The 18359-nt window shown below is 44.3% G+C and overlaps 1 protein-coding gene across 12 annotated transcripts in view; it reads left to right on the forward strand.

Annotated features, from left to right (window-relative positions):
* The window catches only part of LRCH3 (leucine rich repeats and calponin homology domain containing 3), a 47974-nt gene that overhangs the window by 365 nt on the left and 29250 nt on the right, over positions 1-18359 (forward strand). For all 12 annotated transcript variants that reach the window (XM_072344923.1, XM_072344932.1, XM_072344920.1 and 9 more), the window contains exons 2-6: positions 13899-14043; positions 14988-15114; positions 15436-15541; positions 15718-15854; positions 16807-16916. In XM_072344923.1, the coding sequence (XP_072201024.1) occupies positions 13899-14043; positions 14988-15114; positions 15436-15541; positions 15718-15854; positions 16807-16916 (625 nt within the window). The remainder of the gene's footprint in view (positions 1-13898; positions 14044-14987; positions 15115-15435; positions 15542-15717; positions 15855-16806; positions 16917-18359) is intronic.

The following is an 18359-nucleotide window of genomic DNA, read 5'->3' on the forward strand; positions in this document are numbered from 1 at the left end:
AGTGCCGTGCCCGGCCCCGAGGGGCGGAGGGGCGCTGTGTGGGCACGGGACGCCCGGTCCCCGCCCGCAGCGAGGCTGTGCCCCCTCCCGAGGCAACGCGCCGTCCCCCTCCGCTCCCCGGCCTTGCTCGGCGCTCCGGCGGGGCGGGCCGGGGGTCTGCCGGCAGGAGGGCGGGGGGATCCCTCCTTGCATGGGGACGTGCTGCCTCCAGCTCGGTGTTTCCGAGGATGAGTTTCACGGAGGCTTTTTGCGGCACCTTCTGCTCGCGGATGTGGGTTTTTGCCAGCCGACTTCTTGTTTTGGCGTACATACATGCAGGCATCTGCGTGTGTGCACATACACGTACCAGGACGCATCTCCTGCGCCTCGCCCTGCCGTCAGCAGAGCGGCTCTGCCGGCTGTCAGGTGTGCTGAGGGCAGAGCTGCGGGCACCTGCTGCTGCTCTGCTGCTCGTCTTTTGGGTTTGCGGCTCCTCGAGACAAGCGTGTTTGACTTGATAGCTCCTATGATACAGAGCTCCTCGCTGGGGTATAAACTGCTGTTTGTCTCCTTGAGGGGTTCTCCACGAGTGCAGCTGCACAGTGGGTGCGTAGCGGGTTAATCTGCAGTCAATGCTCCATAGGTTGGTGGGAGATTGGGGCTTTTTGTTTGTAACGCCATTCACTTACTGTACTCCTAAACAATCTGTGGGAATTCTTGTTTCCACCGAGGTTCCCATCTATTGTGATGAATAATTGCATTGTCGTTGTTCAAGGAGCATTAAATTCTAATAAGCAGCAGTGCGTGCCATACACTTTTGTGTGTTTATTATCACAATGAGCCTTGCAAAGAGCTAGAACTGCTCTTAAGTTGTGAGGAGCAAAGCTCGCTAAGTGAGGGGGAACATCCTCTTTGAGTTCTCAGCCTTTAACACCTTGTAAACACCTACAATAACCCAGTGCAAGTAGACTGGAGGCTCAGTGCCTTCTTGCATGCTGTGCTGCAAAGACTTGAAGCACATTGGATGGCGTGGTGTTTCCTAAAGTAGTTTCACATGAGTGTGGATTCCAGAGGTTTTTACTCCACCAAACCCCGCTTTATGTAACCTTATATAAACAGCTTAGATAGCTTCCCCTTTTGTTCTACCTGCTTTCAGGTGGCTCTGGATAGTACTGAGATCCCACAAAATGGATGTGATGAGCACAGTTCTGGACAGGCAGTATTGCTTTGCTTTCTGATGGGAAGCAAAGTAGGAAAGTAAGGGTTTATTTAAGTACTAACCTACGTAATGCTGTAATACCACAGCTACAGCTGAGTATTTGGGTGCTGCTGCCTTCCGGATGCTGAAGGCCCATGCATTTGGAACCAGTGGAGTTAATACTGAGTTCCCGATTGTTTCATACTTTAGCTGGAGTTAAGAGCACATGAAGAGGTAAGGATTAGGAGAGAGAAAAAGCAGCTTAAAATGACGCTGGAGGTGGTCCACGTGTGGGTGAGCAGGAGGGCAGCTCCTGGTGTGTGTGATGCAGCAGTCTGTGCCCAGGGCTGGTGGTGATGGTAACCTGGGCACTGAGGGCGGGCAGGCAGCTGCTCCTTGTGCTCATCCCTTACAGCTCGGGGGCTTAGGAAGTGACTCAAGATTACAGAACTCATGGATGATGAATAATGAGTGAACTTCGTTAGCAAGGCAAGGATGTGTGTCTCTTTGGTTCAGGCTCCTTCGTTTAACAGCCGTTATCCGTCCTCATTTTATCTGGATTGAATTATGACCCATTTGTTCATTCCACTCTCGTTTTCAACCATGGGATAGGAAAAGAAATGGCTATAAACCATCCGAGTTAAAGTTGAAAGGAAGCGGAGTTGCGTTTTGCCAGTTGCAATGCAGACTGTGATGTCATTGTTTGACAGCCTTCCCACTGGCCTGAAGCATATATTGAGCAGAGGAATGATTTGTCAGACCCACCATGACAGCCGTAATTACCTAAACCACTCGCTGTCTCCATTTTTTAAGGAGAAAATGGGAATCTGTGGGTTTATGCGATATAAAAAATGGCTGTTGCGTGGCAATGGACTAGTGAGATAATTATGTGCTGAGCACTGGGTCTTGCTTCTGGAATATGCTAATAGTGAAAAAAGGGCTCTGGAAAGGAAGAGAAAAATTGCCTACTGCTGCCTATTGAATAACTTTGCCATTGGGGTATCTGTAGTTTCCTTTGGGGTGACTTGGAGAGGAGCGGGGCTGCCCTGTGCTCAAGGAATGGGGTGTCTGACGGGAGGGCATGCAGTGGAGGCACTCCGATCATCTCTGTGGTTTCAGTATTAAACACAACAACTTAACGTTTCATTAGAGCAGTTCAGAGCTGTTCTCAGGTACACAGACTTGCCTGCACCCTTTCCGAAACCCACGTGGAAATGTGCTGTGCAGCAGCTGCAGTAGATGTCTGGAGAGGAGGAGGGGAGATGATGCTTTCTCCCCATACTGGGTGGCTTAGTGGGTGGTGTCTCTTTACTTGTAGGCAGCTGTGTCCTTTATAATCAGTCCTAATTATTTTTGAGTACAACCGTAGCTACATAAGAAGAGGAGAGGGGCTGAGAGGCTCTGTGAGATAAACTTCCTCCTACAAGAGAGGAAGTTTTTCATGCAGAGGGTGGTGACGCGCTGGGACAGGTTGCCCAAGGAGGCTGTGGATGCCCCATCCCTGGAAGCATTCAAAACCAGGCTGGATGTGGCTCTGGGCAGCCTGGGCTGGTGGTTGGCAACCCTGCACATAGTGGAGGGGTTGAAACTGGATGATCTGTGTAACTTTATTGCTGATGAGTGTGGATCTCATGCTTTTGGTTGGCAATATACAACATCCTGTGCAAGTAGTTTTAACCCGATGGCTTTAGTTTTAGCTTTAGACTGCAGCTGGCATGATTAGTTTCTCAAGTAGAAGAACCAGCAGTAAAGAATTAGTTACAACATACAGCACAAATGATATGGCACGTGTTAAAAATAGCATTGCAGGGTAGCTAAGGAAAAGGCTCTAACTCAGCTCAGGGGCTGGTCTCTCTTTCCTGATGGTGTGGTTTCCAGTGGTGTCCAGGCTGGCTGCAGAGCAGCAGTGATGCGCACAGCTGAAGCCCTGGGTTGACCTCCCCCTCTGCATCACGCAGCTCAAACCTTGTGCTGTAAACCTTACTGATAGAGTGCAGGAGGCTCTTTGGAGTGAGAAGAGTCTTTGTTCTTTGCAGCTGGTAATGTCATTGATTTGAAACTCAGAGCAGAGAGTCACAGCACACTATATGCAGGCAAAGCACTCCAGCATGAGGATACATCCAACAAATCCCTCTTGCAGTGCAGCCCAGGTGTTGACCCTTGGAACATAGCAAAGGGTGCTCTTTGCAGAGGCCTGTAGGATTAAGTGAGCATCTATTCTCTTTTGTTATTGATTTCTCCACCCTTCCACAAACAATGTGAATTTTACTCTCTTTTTTCTGGGTATCTGTGGAACTCAGCTGTGAATATAGGAATGTGTTACTGTTGCCTTGGGCTCTGGTTGATGCTCCCTGCTGCTGAAAAGGTTTCAAACTCTGCTGTTGTGTGTAATCACTGTAACTGGGGCAGGCTGGGCTTCCTCCTTGTGTTTGTTGGCTGTCCCCAGCAGCGTGCTATTGTCTCGTCTGTCCCCTTCTCATGTTTTTCATCTGCTTCAGCCCAGTTTCTGCTTCGAGCCTCTTTTTCTTTCCTTTTTAACCTATCTTAAATGGCTCACACGTTGCCATCTGCGTTCTTCTTATCCCGGCTGTTGCAGTGGTAAAGAGGAATAACCGACTTCTTAACATTTAGTACAGAATTCCTTTCAGATCCAAGGAGACCATTAATTTTAGGGTGCTGATGAGGCAAGTAGTAATTTAAACCTGCTTAATTCATTATTACTATTATTTATGGCCTTGTAATTTACCTCTCTGTTCAGTCACAGCCCAGGGCTTCTGTTAGCCACTGGGTTGGTGTCCATACATGCTGTTCCGAAGGAGTGAAAGAGTCATTGAGCGCAATAATGGCAGTACAATTATGTGCTTGTCGCTGCATTGACTCAGCTATGGAATAAATGTTTTTGTAGTGGGCCATAACTGAATGTGGTTATGGGCCATAAAATATCTGCTCCTTGCCTTTATTCTTCTGCCTTGCTAAAGGGCGGGTGGACTTTTGCTTAGTAGGGTAGGAAAAAGAAGTAAAAAACGTTTGGAAGCCAACTGTACTAAAGCAGCAGGCTGGTTGTTTGAGCTGTGAATGTGTTGCAGAATAGGCAAGTATTGTATATTTTATGACTCTGCTGCTGTGCAAATCCTGTCACATCGTTTAGTGGTGCCTGTGTCAGAAGGTTGTTACAATTGCCATTAAAAGTTATGCTGTATGAAGAAAAGCCCAGAAGCTTTCCCCAGACTTCACTGGTGGTTACATGCTGGATGCTTGTTTTGGGGACACTGGAGGATGTTTTTCATGGAGAATGCTTTATTCCACTCTCTCACACAAGCTGGTACCATTCGGTCTGTCCGGTAGTTACTGTTCTCCTTGAAAATACTAGTCATTATTTTCCCTGCTGTTGAATAATTGGGATGTAGATAGCACTTGGATGAGGTAAGGTGCAATGGAAGCGGGACTCCTTTTTCCACGTGCTTCTAGTGCACTAGTTACCTGGATGTGAATTATGTGACAGATGTAATCCTTCACGCTTCTGCCATCTTTGTTTTTATAGATACGTGCTTAAATTAAAAGTTCGTCTTTTAATTTGTTCAGAAGGAGCTGCTGGAGTGGGTCTGAGGGAAGCCATGGGGGAGGGACTCTTCAGCAGGGAGCGTAGCAACAGGACAAGGGGTAACATCTTTAAACTATGAGAGGAGATTTAGGTGATAGGAAAAAAATCTTTACTCAGAGGACATTGACGCTGCTGCCCAGAGCTGTGGCTGCCCCATCCCTGGAGGCACCAAAGACACTTGGACGGCCCTGGGCAGCCTAAAGCAGTAGGACAGCCAGCCAAAGGCACAGAGTGGGGCTGGGTGGGCTTTGAGGTCTCATCCAAACCATTCTGTGGTTCTGGGATTGTATTTCTCAATCCGACTGCATCCTTCCAATGCTGTTCTTTTCAAATCCTGACCACATTGAATATGCAATAGATGGAAATGCAGGGACTTTTTAGAAGCACGCATTGCAAGCTGTTCATGCAGGTTCTGGTATAAATTAAATGAGGCATTGTCTCCTCAGTCGTGGGGGTGGGATTTCCTTTTCTGATGAGTGACCACAACACATGTCTCTGGAGCTTTCTCAGTAGTAGGAACCAGCAGCATATCCGATACCTGACAACTGCTCAGGACCACGGGGATTACGAGAGCAAATAAATGCAAAAGGCTGACTGGAATCATGAGAGCTGCTCTTTGCTCTTGCAGGGCACTGATGCGATGCAGTGCACGAAGTAGAGGTACCGTAGCTTGGCCTGGCCAACTACCACTGCACACGTGGAGAAGCAGTTTATGCTTTTGTGTTTCTCAAGCCATTTATCTTAGCAGTGGGACTTGGGTTTTGTTTCATTTCCAGTTTGATGGTCTGTGAGCATTAATTTGTGTTTTCTCTCCATGCAACTTGATTTGAAACAGCGTGACTCAATTACGTAATCTCCTGAAATCACATGTTGGGCAGGGGTAGCAGCACACAGGAGGAACTGAGCGTTCTAACGGTTTTAAAGCTGAAGTTCCCAGGGCAGTCAACCTACCTCTGACATGCAATGTCATCAGAGATGAGGAGGTGAATGGAGTTTAGAATGTGAATGGCATCATGTATTTCTGTTTTGTTTTACTTCTGCTAGAAGCATAGGCTGTAGAAACTCAGAAATGCAGTCTTGGGATACTTTGCCACCTTATCATTGAGCATCAAGAGATCAGTATTATTTTCAGGGTAGGGCAAGTACTGCTGTTATAGGGCCACCATTGTTAATACTCAGCACAGTTTGCGTATAAATTTCATGTTCCCTGCTTGACTCACATTTTCCTACTTACAGCTTTCTCGTTGCTGATCACTTCCACTCTTACACTGAAGCCAAATTAATCTCTTAATGTGTTGTTTTTATCATGTATTTTCTTAAATAATAAAAATAATAAAAAAAAAAAAAAACAGAATTGCATGGTGTGGCCAATTAGAGAAAACGTATAACCCATTGAATGATATATTATGATATATATGATATATAACCCAATGAACCCATAAAGGCATTCTCCTTGCTATGCATGTGGACTACGTGTCTTGCAATCTAGCAATGGGTGTAGCTCTATTTTCAAGGCTTTTATGTGCTGTTTGCTTTGAAATTCCCTTATGTTGGGGTTAATTTGTTTAGTTGGATACTCCTTTTGGACCCAAAGTTGCTCTAAGTGGGTTGGGGGAGGATGTGCTTCACACCTCCCCTGGCTGCTGTTGGGTGAACTAACGCTTTCCTTTTTTTCCTCACATCTTTGTGCATAGGCCGAGCTATCAATGTTCCAGCCTTAGAGTCCTCCTTATGAAGTGCAGTGGTGGTGCTCTCTGGAAGTGGAACTCTTGTTGCTGTGCACCGTGCTCACACGTTACCAAGAGTTTTTAACAAGAGGCTTTCATTCTCTTCCTCCTGCTCTACCTTCAGTACTGAGCTGCTGTAGGTGCAGCTGTCACACGCACTGTCTGCAGCCTTTCAGAAGGAGCCACCCCTTCCATGTGGACCAGCCAAAAACAGCAGTGACTGCTGCAGCTTGAGAGTAATTTGCATGGCTGACTCATAGGAAAGAAGTGGGCTGTTAAGCTGGGATTGGTTGGGGGTTTCGTTTTGAAAAGCTTCTTTTCAGTTGTAGTCAGACTGCTTGGTCATCTTTGCTGCGAGAGATTCATCAGGTTTCATTCTGGGGGGAAAAGTCATGCACAAGTTGATTCAGAACATGAATGTGAGATGGTAATGTTCATTTTTGATCTCTTTGCTGCTTTTTTTCAGCACGTTTGGCCTTTCAAATAGCGGTGTATGAAATGGTGACCACCAATCCTGTGATCCTTGCTCTTTACTAATGCCTCTGTGATGTGTTTTCAACTGGAGATGACTTTTATGGCTTCCAGATTGAAAATGTATTTTATATTATGAACATATGTTTTGACAATCGCTGTCACTTATCCCCCCTGTTTGGCTGCTCTCTCTGATATGGGATACTTTCCATACGTATCCTATACCCTTGTTTAATTTCTTGACTCGGAGATGGCTCGTATCATGCAGATGACTTGGTAAGTCTCCAGCTCCTTTTCAGGAATCCTGGCTATAATTGTCCCATTGAACGTTGCAGCACTGCTTGTGTAAAGCATAACAGGCTTTTTTTTGTTAGGAATGATGTCAGCATGAGAGATGGCCTCAAGGAGTCATTAAAAGAACACAGGACTTTTGACTGGTTGGGCTTTATTGACTTTCCTCCTCAATGAAATACCATCCTGCTGAAGGCAGATCGGTGTCTGCCGTGGTACGGGGCATGTTTGGTGACCTTACTGCAGGGTGTGATGGAGCTGCAGCTAAATAACATAAGTGTGGAGGCACTCCATAAAGAGCTTTGCAGAAGTGCATAACAACAGGCATAACGTTTTATAGAAATGCTTGGCTTTCTCTGAAAATAATTGGCCTTTTTATGGGAAATTATTCTCTTGGATTTTAAAGACCTATGAGTTTTCAATTCAGGTTTGAGCTGATTTGTTCCTAATTCTCCACAGAAGGCATAACTGCATTTGTATCATCTAAAACTTCATCATGCACTGTCCACCTATTGCTGACTTAGATGTATCATTTGACTTACATTGCCTGCAGGGGGGAAAAAAGAGAAGTAAGGTAGTGTATTCCTCACCAATCAGTTCCAAATATAAGGGGGAGCATGCAGAGCGATCCTACATGCACTGTTGTGCTGCAGCTGGCTGCAGGACCACCAGGTCAAAGATAGCACTGTCTTAGGGGTGGGCTGGGCTGGGTCAGCACTGTGTAGCAGGGCCTGGTGCTCTCCTGTCAGCAGGGCAATTACTTATTTTATACCATCTGCATTATGGTTTATATTAATCCGTGGGTTTGCTTTCTCCATGTGCTTTGTCCCCTTGCCCCTATCTTTGAATAACTGAGTGTTGTCTGTGGATTTTATACAACTGACTCTAGATACCGTGCTAGATGCCACAGTCTAATCATGGACTGTGGGAGGTAATATTTATCATATGTTTGTTGCGTCCTTTTTTTTCCCTGGAAGAGCTGTATGTGCAGTATGGTTTCTTGGCAGGAATCTTTTCTGTTTTAAATAGCAGCTTGTATGTGCAGTGCCATATGTACAGGCTGCATGATGCATGGGATAAGTGGAAAATGGGGAGATGTGAAACAGGAGATGGTGATGTGCATGAAGACGTAGAAGTCCTCTGCGTGTTTCCTGACAGGTCTCTGGACCATGAAAAAATGTGTTTCTTTAGACTTACAGAGGTAAGGAAATGGAAAGTTTCTATAGAGAAGGCATAGCCTTTTCTCAAACAAAAGTCTTCCCATTGCAGGGCTATCATAGCCACCTGTTCCGGAGGTGGTTCTGTCCTCTATTGGAATATGCTCTCAAATACAGTTTACTGAGATACAAGGGCTGTAGCAATTAAAAACAGTCCAACAAACAGATCTCTTAAAGTAAATACAGGGTGGAAATAGAGAAGGAAAGCTGTATTTCATGCTGTGTGTGCTGGATTAAGGGCCTGATTCTGCAAATCTGAAGCATTGCAGCAAAGTGTTCACAACATGAGCTTAGTCTCCTTTTTTAGCGAAGAGGTTTTACTCCTGATGGTTACTTAACGAAAGAAAATAGAATGTGTAAGTAATGAGAACTGTGATCTGATTCCAACTCATGTCTGCTTAGATAATTTCTACTAAACTCTTTTTTTCCCCATAGTCGCCTTCTTTGTTCCTCCTTCCAAGCTTTTTCACAAAGGCTGGGCTCCTGCTTGCTTGGCAGTGTGCAGATAAGAGCTGCTCACCTCATGGTTCTGTTGGAGATGCAGTTCAGATAGATCCTTCCAAGTCAGCTTCAGGCAACATTTACAAGAATAGTTTAAGCAGCATAAAAATAGTATGAGCTAACTGGGCAGTTTTCTTGCATAGTGTGGGTTGGGAAATGCTCGCGCAAGCATTGCAGCATCAGTAGCTTACAGCGAAGGGGAGGGACATTGTGAGGAGCATCCTAAAGAAGTGATAATTTAACACCAGTGTGAGTGGATCCCAGAGTGAGCATTTCCAAGGCTTTCTGACATCATTTGGTACTGTTCTGCTTAGGATGGCATGAAAGGTTGGCCACACAGGTGGCTTTTCTTTCCTTAGATAAAGTCAACAGAGAGTAGATTAGGGCCAAGCCAAATGAGCCTCCTTTGATCCAGGTTTATCAATGAGGGAGTGCATGATGCCTTACCAGCTTTGTAGGCATAGTCCAAAGGCTGCTTTTCCTGGAAATAAATACTGTATATATACATACATTTTATGCAAAAAAGAAGAATGTGCAGTGCAGCTAGCTAGCAGTGAACAGAACTTCCCCAATTTAACAGGGTTTGGTGAGCTGGGGACCCTGGTTCATTTCCTCAGTGTTAGATATCTTGCAACATTGGGTTGCTACTTTCACTTATATTTGTTTGTTTGACTTGTGTAAAAGAGAAGCATGACTGTTCTGTTGGCTGGATGCCTGAATTGGTGAGGAAACTGAGTGAAGTTACTGGAAGATAGAAGATCGCAAGGGAGTGGAGGGTAAAAATGTGTTGTAAGCGGAGTGTATGTAAAAGCTTTGTAAGTATCCAGCTGCATAGGAAGGGGTTAGAATTAATCCTTATTTTCAAACATGGATACACGGTTCCCTTTCGCTTGCAACGTCAGTGCTGTAGCAGCACATACAGTCACGGTTCATTTTCTGCCTGTACTGTCCTCTTATCTGCTGACCGGTCACAAGGCCCAGCTGCTGGCTCTTCTGACTTCCTTCAGCATGGCTCCCATCTAAAGTCCCTGAATTCTTCTCCCTACTCATTTGAGAAGCAGTGGCATCTCATTCCTGAAGTTCTCCATTTGCTCCACCACGTGCCTTCCTCAAAATGCTATGCAGTGTCGACAAGTACATATAGTAAGGAGAAACCTTGGGGATGGATCCCTGGACACAGCCCTGTCCTGGTTACTCTGAAGCAAACTCAAGTTTGTTAGTAGCTTGTATGGTAAAGAAGCAGAAAAGTGCAGATCTGTGGTTACCATAAGCCAGCTTGTCTGATCCTGGCGGCTGCCACAACTCATGGTCTCTTCTCTTCCCTGCACATGCAGCCACACAGTCTCATCATCTCCCTGGTATTGATGTGTTAGAGTTTACATGGCTGCACCATGAATCAGATCATGCCTCAGAAGGGCTGAGATTATTTGTGGTTTCGTTTTTTTTCACAGGATTTGCTCACAGTAATGAGATCCAACTGGCTGTGTGGTTGTACCATCAGCAACACTGGCATGGCAGAGGGGATGATAAAGCGTGGCCAATGAGGAATGCTTCCCTTCTGTCACAGTGCTGGGTTAGATTGGCTGACTACGAAGCCGCAGTGTGCGCTGAAACAGAAGTAAATAAGGCCTGACGTCAGTTTGGTTTGTCTAGGCTACTGATTGGCCTGCTGCAGAGACACAGCTAGAGGAGAAGCAGCCAAAGTGTGTTGATATTGGGAAGTCTCAGTTCCCTGCAGGGATTAGAGATTCTCACTTGTGCCTGTTTGTCAGTAATCACGCACAGACAACTGCATCGTGGTGTTCTGCAGTTTCCATCATTTATTTTATGCTGGAAATGGATGCTAGAAGTTGGGGGCTGTATTTCATCACAGGACTGGAAATATGACGAGGGTGAGAATACTCTTTGTTGTGCCTGGGCAGTGGTGCTGTTGCATTGACAACACAGATGGAGCAGCCTCATCTCAGTACAGTAAGTGGCACCTTCTTTTGCCTTGACTTAACAGGATCACAAGAGGTTTATCTTAAGATGCCTAGGAAAGCGGTAGGGAAGAGTTGGGGTTTGGCAGGATTAGCAGGTAGATGGTAAAGTTGTGAGGTGACATTTCTGAGGTTTGTTTGAAATTAGAGTGTGACGAAAGTGGTGGTGTTGCATCACAGCGGGACAGGAAGAGGTAAAATCATCCCTGTGGCAGGAAATCCGCCGAGTGTGCAATGAAGCTCTGAGGATTCCAGCATTTCCAATGCTTGAAAAGGAAAATATTCCCAGCCAGTGAGCGGAGAGACCACCAAGTATCAGAACTGTATTGAAGAGAGATTCTTATGGTGTTGTTTGGTCTCCTTGCTCAAGAAAATGGTCGGTATAATAACACCAGTAGCTGTGCTTTCATTCATTTTCCTGTAAGTCGTTTTATGGGCATCTTTCCTTTAAATCAGTGGGGTTTCAAGCGCTGCTCTTGGGTTTTCCTTTCAAGTTCTGAAAGTTCCAGAGATGGAACATCAATCCATAGATACAGGTTCAACATGGCGTGTGTGGATTTGGCTAATGGAATGAATGGCAGGCACCAAAGAGCGGACTTAAGGTTTGGATAACAGTGTGCTTTCAGTGCACTTAGAAATGCAGATAATGGTTCTGGTGGTGTTGGTTCTAAATGTCATAACTGAGCTGTCAGAGGATGTCAAGAAGTCTCTCCAGATTTTGCTTAGTGATGTTATTATCTAAAGGTGCCCATAACAAGCACAGTTAATTTCCAGGGAGCTGCAGATGTAAAGGAGCTGCTTTCCATATCTGCCAGATTACATCGACTGCTTCATTGCTTTGTGTGAAGCTGCTGGTGGGAACAGACTTTATTGCTGGGAGACTGTGGAGTTTGTGTATGTAAAGGAGCACATCCCTGCAGATGGGGATCCCAGGCTGTGAACGTTGCTCTTGAACAGCTGTCCTTTGTCCTCCTCAAGTGGTTGATTCCACCTTTTTCTGGCTGTCAGGCCCAGTCATTGGTTGGCCTCTGTAATTATTTATATTAAAATCTATTTTGTCTGTAGGCTAATAAATCTTACATTCTTCTAGTATAAAAGGAAAGCCATGAGAGTGCTTCTAAGTTAAAACACATGCTTCGTAGTGTTAGGGAAAAGAGGAATGTTTTTGCCCTCCAGGCCATCTCAGCCAGGCTCACATGGGACAGCAGCCACCAGCCCCACTGCATCCATCACTGCTGCCACACACCTGCAGCTGGACTCAGCACAGGGCCCACCGTCCCCAGCTGCTGCTATGGCAGACTTCTTTCTCATCTCTCACTAACAGCTTCGTTCCAAAGAATGTTCCCTCTTTGCCAAAATTCCTCATGACGTTGCCTTCAAGGAAACACATCCTTTTTTAGCAGGCTAGGAGAGCAGATTTCTGTTAATGGTTGCTTTAAGCCGTGGAAGATGAACAGAAATGCATCTCTCCTAGCTCAAGTGACAGTATCTGTATTTCACTCATATATTTAGTCCTAGTAGTCCTTTAGTTCCCTACCTTGTGCCTGGTCCCTTTGCTTGCTGCTTTCTGCAGGGGGCCCAGAGCCATTGACTGAAAGACAAACGTCCCGGATCCTCAGGAGGCTGGCCTGGAGAGCTGTGCTCTTGTTGCAGGTCCGGGGTTGGGAAACAGAGCAGATATTTTCCTGGTGGATCTCTCTCTTATCTCCACATTTGAGCCCATGAAAGTGTGGTTACTCTGTGTAAGATGGTGGTGTTGTGAGTGTGGTGTGAGTAAAAATGCTGCAGTTACCAGCCCAACTAGTAACAGGTCGGACCCAGTTTGAGTGAATGTGACTGCATCGCTGCCTCAAAACTCAGCTCTGATTTCATCTGTGCTGTAGATTGAGGGGAGGCTGGCAGAGCTCAGTCATTGCTGCTGATGGCGTTGGTGTCTTATTTTGTAGGGAGTCATTTCTTTAGAAATACTGACTCATGGTTAGTGTCCAGCACTCACATGCTGTGGGAGGCTGGACAACAGACCAGCATGTAAACACTCGGTCTCAAACACTCTTTGGTATGATAAAGTGAAAGAAAAAGCTGCAGAGATTTATCATGTTTGTGGTTAAACCTTTTCCAAAGCGGTGCAGTGCATTTCTTTGTGCTTTCTCTGCCAGAAAACTACCACATTTAATGGTAGTTTTGATTAAAGTTTGTCTTCTGCCCAGCAGGAAATGTTGCATCACAAAGAAATGGCAAATCTTGCTGCTCGCAGGGGATTGAAATCCTTGCATTGCATGGTTGGGTGGCAAGGTTCTGCTGGGATCTGTGTGAAGCAGGGAATGCCCTCTCCATGGAACACAGGGTGTGTAGGTGCTGCATGCCCTGCATTTCCTTGGGGGAGTTGTTACATGGAAACATGCGCTGTGTACACTGCCCTGTGTATTCTAGACTAGATTAGAAGCTGAGATTTCAATGCAACAGGATACCTAAGAGGAGGCTGGGAGGAGAGTACTTGTGGTCTTTGGTTGAAACCTCATTTTGTTTTGGTTTGTTTTTCATTACAGCGCCACTCACTTTATACGGAGGATATACACTCTATATAGAAGACCCTGTAAATCCATAATGTATCCTGGAACAGAGATCTGAAGCTGGGCTCTCAGTGTTGTAAACTACCTCCCTTAAGCTTCAGGCAGTTTGGGATATGAAAGCGTGGCTATGAAAGGAATGTTGCATCTGCCTCTCTCAGTGTCACTATCAGATTTTGAAATATGTTGATTTATTTCCCTTGTGAAATGAGAATTACTTCATAATCTGGAAAACTGTGCAGGCAGGATGGCAGAATGGAATCCTGTCCAGTGCTTGCCACGATGTGATGGATAAGGGCAGCTAATACTTGCCCTTGGGAAGTTGAAGATAACTTCTCAGAAAGGGTCTTTTTTTCTTCCCCTTCAGATTTGTCACGGAACAGACTGTCAGAGCTCCCAGCAGAAGCATGTCACTTCGTTTCCCTCGAGAGCCTTAACTTGTACCAGAACTGCATTCGATACATCCCAGAGGCTGTTTTGAACTTACAGTCTTTAACGTTTCTAAATATCAGGTAATGACTGCCTTAAAATTTTTGCTTCAACATCAGTACTCTAAGTTTACAAATTTGAGTGCAGCCATAAATAACAGACACGGTGTGTCATTATCGCATTGTTATACTGTATGCATTTGAAACAAAGCAGCCTGAACCAGCCTCACCCACCTTTGGGGGTGGGTTAGGGAACATAGGGATTAAGCAGCAGCTTGTAGAAGTGAAGTATGAAGAAGGAAGCTAATTCCAATGTAAGGTACTCACAGAGGAAGTTTCAGTAGTGTCCATGTGAAATACGGGCATGTGAACTGAAAGAGAATATTGTTGGATAGGGCATGAAATTCAGATCTGGGTACCTGAATGCTGATGGAATGCAATAGTTCTTTGCTGCGTTTTGGTTTGAAGGAGAGTCCTTTTCCCTTTTTAAATCATTCTTATCCTTCATGATTCTCATCTGAGGCCACAGTCTCATCATATGACCTCCTATTTGTTTTAATAGTAGTCTGTTGTGAAAGGTACAGATTAGATTTTGGAGCAGCCGAATTCATCATACCAAGATTCTCGATCCATGTGACATACTGAACATTTCAAGTATATTTCTAATTGAGTGTCTAAGTGACCTTCTCTGTGGCACTTTGTATGCACTCACCTGCAGTGCTACCTCTTTGCTGGCTTTTGGGTGGCGAGTTTTCAAGAGCACCCAAAAGGTCCCAGAAATGTCGTGTTCCCCAACGCTGAGTTCAAAAGCATCAAGATACACTTGGTACTTGATATTCAGAGCATGCTCAGCCACAGCTGGATAAAGCAGTGCTGCTCCAAGGAACTGTGAAGACTTTGTGGAACTCATTTTACAATATACAGAAACTGAGTTGATTAACAAAACAGTGTGTGCTTTTTGTGTGTTACGACGAGAGGTGGCTTCTCATGGCAGTTCTAATGATCTGGTTTTCTTTCTGTCCAAAAAGTCGAAACCAACTTTCAACGTTGCCGGTACACCTCTGTAGTCTGCCACTAAAGGTTCTGATAGCGAGTAATAATAAGCTGGTTTCGATACCTGAAGAAATTGGGCAGCTCAGACAGCTGACAGAGCTCGTGAGTATACAGTTATTTTTTAACTATCACTACTTAATCTTTAATTTAAGGGATTTAATTAAGTTAATTAAATCAATTTAATTTGATGTTAAGAGGTTCAGATGTGCTTCAGATAATCTGATGAAAACTGCTCAGTCATTAAGATGCTCTCTGGGGATGTGCATGATGAATATTCTATTTCTCATTCTGTGATGGTAAACCAGTCACTTGTGTGCAGTAGCAACTTAAATCTGCTTTTGGCCTAAAAAGAGTTTGTCTCTGCCATAGTATCTCCCGCTGTGTCAGTGCGGAGGGCACTAAGTCTTTACTCATGCCTTGTAGGATGTGAGCTGTAATGAAATACAGACAATACCTCCGCAGATCGGCAATTTGGAATCCTTACGGGACCTAAATGTCAGAAGAAATCATTTGGTGCATTTACCTGAAGGTGAGATTAAGACTGTCAGTTGTAGCAGCTGAAACTTGAAGCGCTTCTGTATTTTTAATGTCTTTTTATTCCTGTGAGTACCAGTAGCAGTTACATTTAATTACTCGTAAAATAGATGCATGGAATTCTATGTACTTCTAAATCTGCTAAATTAAATACTTATTTTCTACTTCCAGAGCTCGCTGAGCTGCCTTTGATTCGATTAGATTTCTCCTGCAATAAAATAACAACAATCCCAGTTTGTTATAGGAACCTCAGACATCTGCAAACCATCATGTTAGAGAACAACCCTCTCCAGTCACCCCCTGCACAGGTAAACTGCGGCTGGGGAATCAGATGACTAGTTCAGTTAAAAAGGGTGGAACAAAAAGCTGAAGGATTGCGTTAGAACCTTTACTTAAGAGCAAGAGCACTTCAATAACTTGTATTTTCTGAAAGTGTTAACTATTCAGCACGGCTGGAAAATCCATTTTTCTTTTATTTTATCGCATTAGTTTCACTTGTGGCTTTATACGAAAAATTCCCCTGTTAGCACTGTGCTAATATTAGCAGATTTCAGATGGCTGCAGTTTTAGGAAGGGTGTAGGAGAGAGGAAGCTCTGTTAAGCAAAGCTGGTTTTGTGCCGCTCAAATGTCAAAGTTTTGGCTGAGGTCTCAGCACTGCTGTGTGCTGATTCACTTAGCAGAAGAGCTCCGATTGGCCTTTGAACTAGAGACTGCAATACGGTTAGTGACTAATTCCTTTTTTAATGTATAAGCCGTTGAGAATTACAGGTTCTACTGTAATCTGCTGCTTCTGAATCAAGAGTGGCACTTGCTGAAACCTGTCATCTCCATAAGGTTTTGCCTCAGGTTTTTGCTTCCCTTTAGAAAGCAATGAAGCCGTGGCTGGCTTCATTCGCATCACATTTGAGCTTGCTTTGGCAGTTTGCCACTGCCATTCGAAGCTGGGCATGGGTGGGATGCATCTATTCTTATGCTGAGGTTATAAATTCCAGTAGTTGCACATGCTTATATCTTATTTGCGTGCTGAGATTTTAGCATCCAGCTGACAGGGTTGCGTGCAGACCACATGTACGTGGAAGAGAGCTTCCAGTTGTCTCACGGGCATCTGATGACACTGTTTCAGTAAAGTGCAGCAAGATTAGGAGGAAAAATGCATTGGTTGGAACAAATGTGCTTATTTGTTACTCTTGACTGCAGATTAAAGCTCTGTAGATTGTTTTGAGAATGCATTATAAAATTATACTTTTCTTATTTTGTAGATATGTATAAAAGGAAAAATCCACATATTTAAATATCTGAACATAGAAGCGTGCAAGATAGCTCCAGATTTACCTGATTATGATAGGAGACCAATGGGATTTGGATCTTGGTAAGTTTTGTACCGTCCAGGTTTCAGGTTTTGATGCCATTCAGAAAAGCTTTGTCAGCCATCTGAATTAAAAAGAAAAGGAAAATAAGAAAAGTAGATCCAAGAATGATTGTTCTTTGGCATGCTCATTGCTGGAGGTGGTTAGAAGAACATCAGTTATGTTATATCGTGGTACAATGTAGCAAGGTAATGCTTTGTAAGAAGCCGAGAGTAGTTCAGAAGACAACCTTGGAGATAACATCTAAAAGGCGGTGTTAGAGTTAATGTACAGTAAAAAGAACGTGTTGGCATCTTTGTAGTACAGAGGGCGTGCTGTCGTGTTGTTGACAGGTGTTCACTTTATAACATCTCAATATTGTTTTACATACTCGCTGAAGTATACCCTGATGTGATTTGTAACCCTTTGTACAGAACTTTATAACTGCTGTGCTGGAGCTGCAGGTGTCAACGCTGATCTCCACCCCATTAGCAAACTGTTATTCTTGGCAGGCTTTCACTTGGCAGTATTGCTGAGTATTGTAACACAAATACTGGAACAGTCAGCTGTATCAGCTGCTGAGTTTGAAGATGTCTGGAGAAAAGCAAGAGTTAAGATTTATTTCTGTTACATGAAGCAGAAGAAAGGGAGTCAGTGAAGTATGAGACTAGATGTAAGAATTACCTTAGTCACCTCAGATGATGGTAATAATGTGTGGAGAAGTGAGTTGCTAAAGGATGTACTGCTGTCTTAGCAGCAATAAAACAAACCAGAGGGCCTCACAATAAATCATTATGAGTCAGGTTTCTGAAGCAGGGTTTGCATGAGGGACTGACAGTGATCTCAGCAGCACTGAACACCGTAACTTATTCTTCTGTGTGAGGTCAGCGTATTTTATGAGCATTACTCGCTTTCCTAGCCTATAAGCTGTTGCAGAAAGTACTGTGCACAGTGCAAGGGGTACCATCCTATTCCTGACAAGAAGGGGCTCTAACAGATAAAGTGTTGTGATCGCTCTCTGACATATTCTATTTCTTAAAGAGAAATTCCCAAATAGATTGGCCTGCATGCTCAGTGCTTGCTGTCTGTATCTGTGGGTTACTATTAAAGTTTTCATTAATTGCTTTTTTGACACAAGAAATGAAAATATGTATCAAAGGGCTTTTCCGAGTTTGAGACGTATCCGAGTAGCCATTTTGGTGCACTTCAGTTCTGTGTAATAGTTCACATTAGGTCGGGGTTCTCAGAAAATTTTGAGTCTATCAGTGCCTTTAAAGTGGAAATATATGGCAAACAGATTGTTTTCTTCCCCCTCGACGAGCAATATTTTATCTCTTATTTATGTCCTGTGGACTGCTAGCAGAAAAGCGTTCTTCTGCTGTCAGTGTCTCAAATGAATTGCAATGGGCAATCTTGTCTTTTTTTCTTCCCACCCCAAGCAGGAGTTATTTTTTCTCCCTTATTTC

Source organism: Excalfactoria chinensis, chromosome 9 (genome assembly GCF_039878825.1).
Source record: "Excalfactoria chinensis isolate bCotChi1 chromosome 9, bCotChi1.hap2, whole genome shotgun sequence".
Classification (NCBI taxonomy): domain Eukaryota; kingdom Metazoa; phylum Chordata; class Aves; order Galliformes; family Phasianidae; genus Excalfactoria; species Excalfactoria chinensis.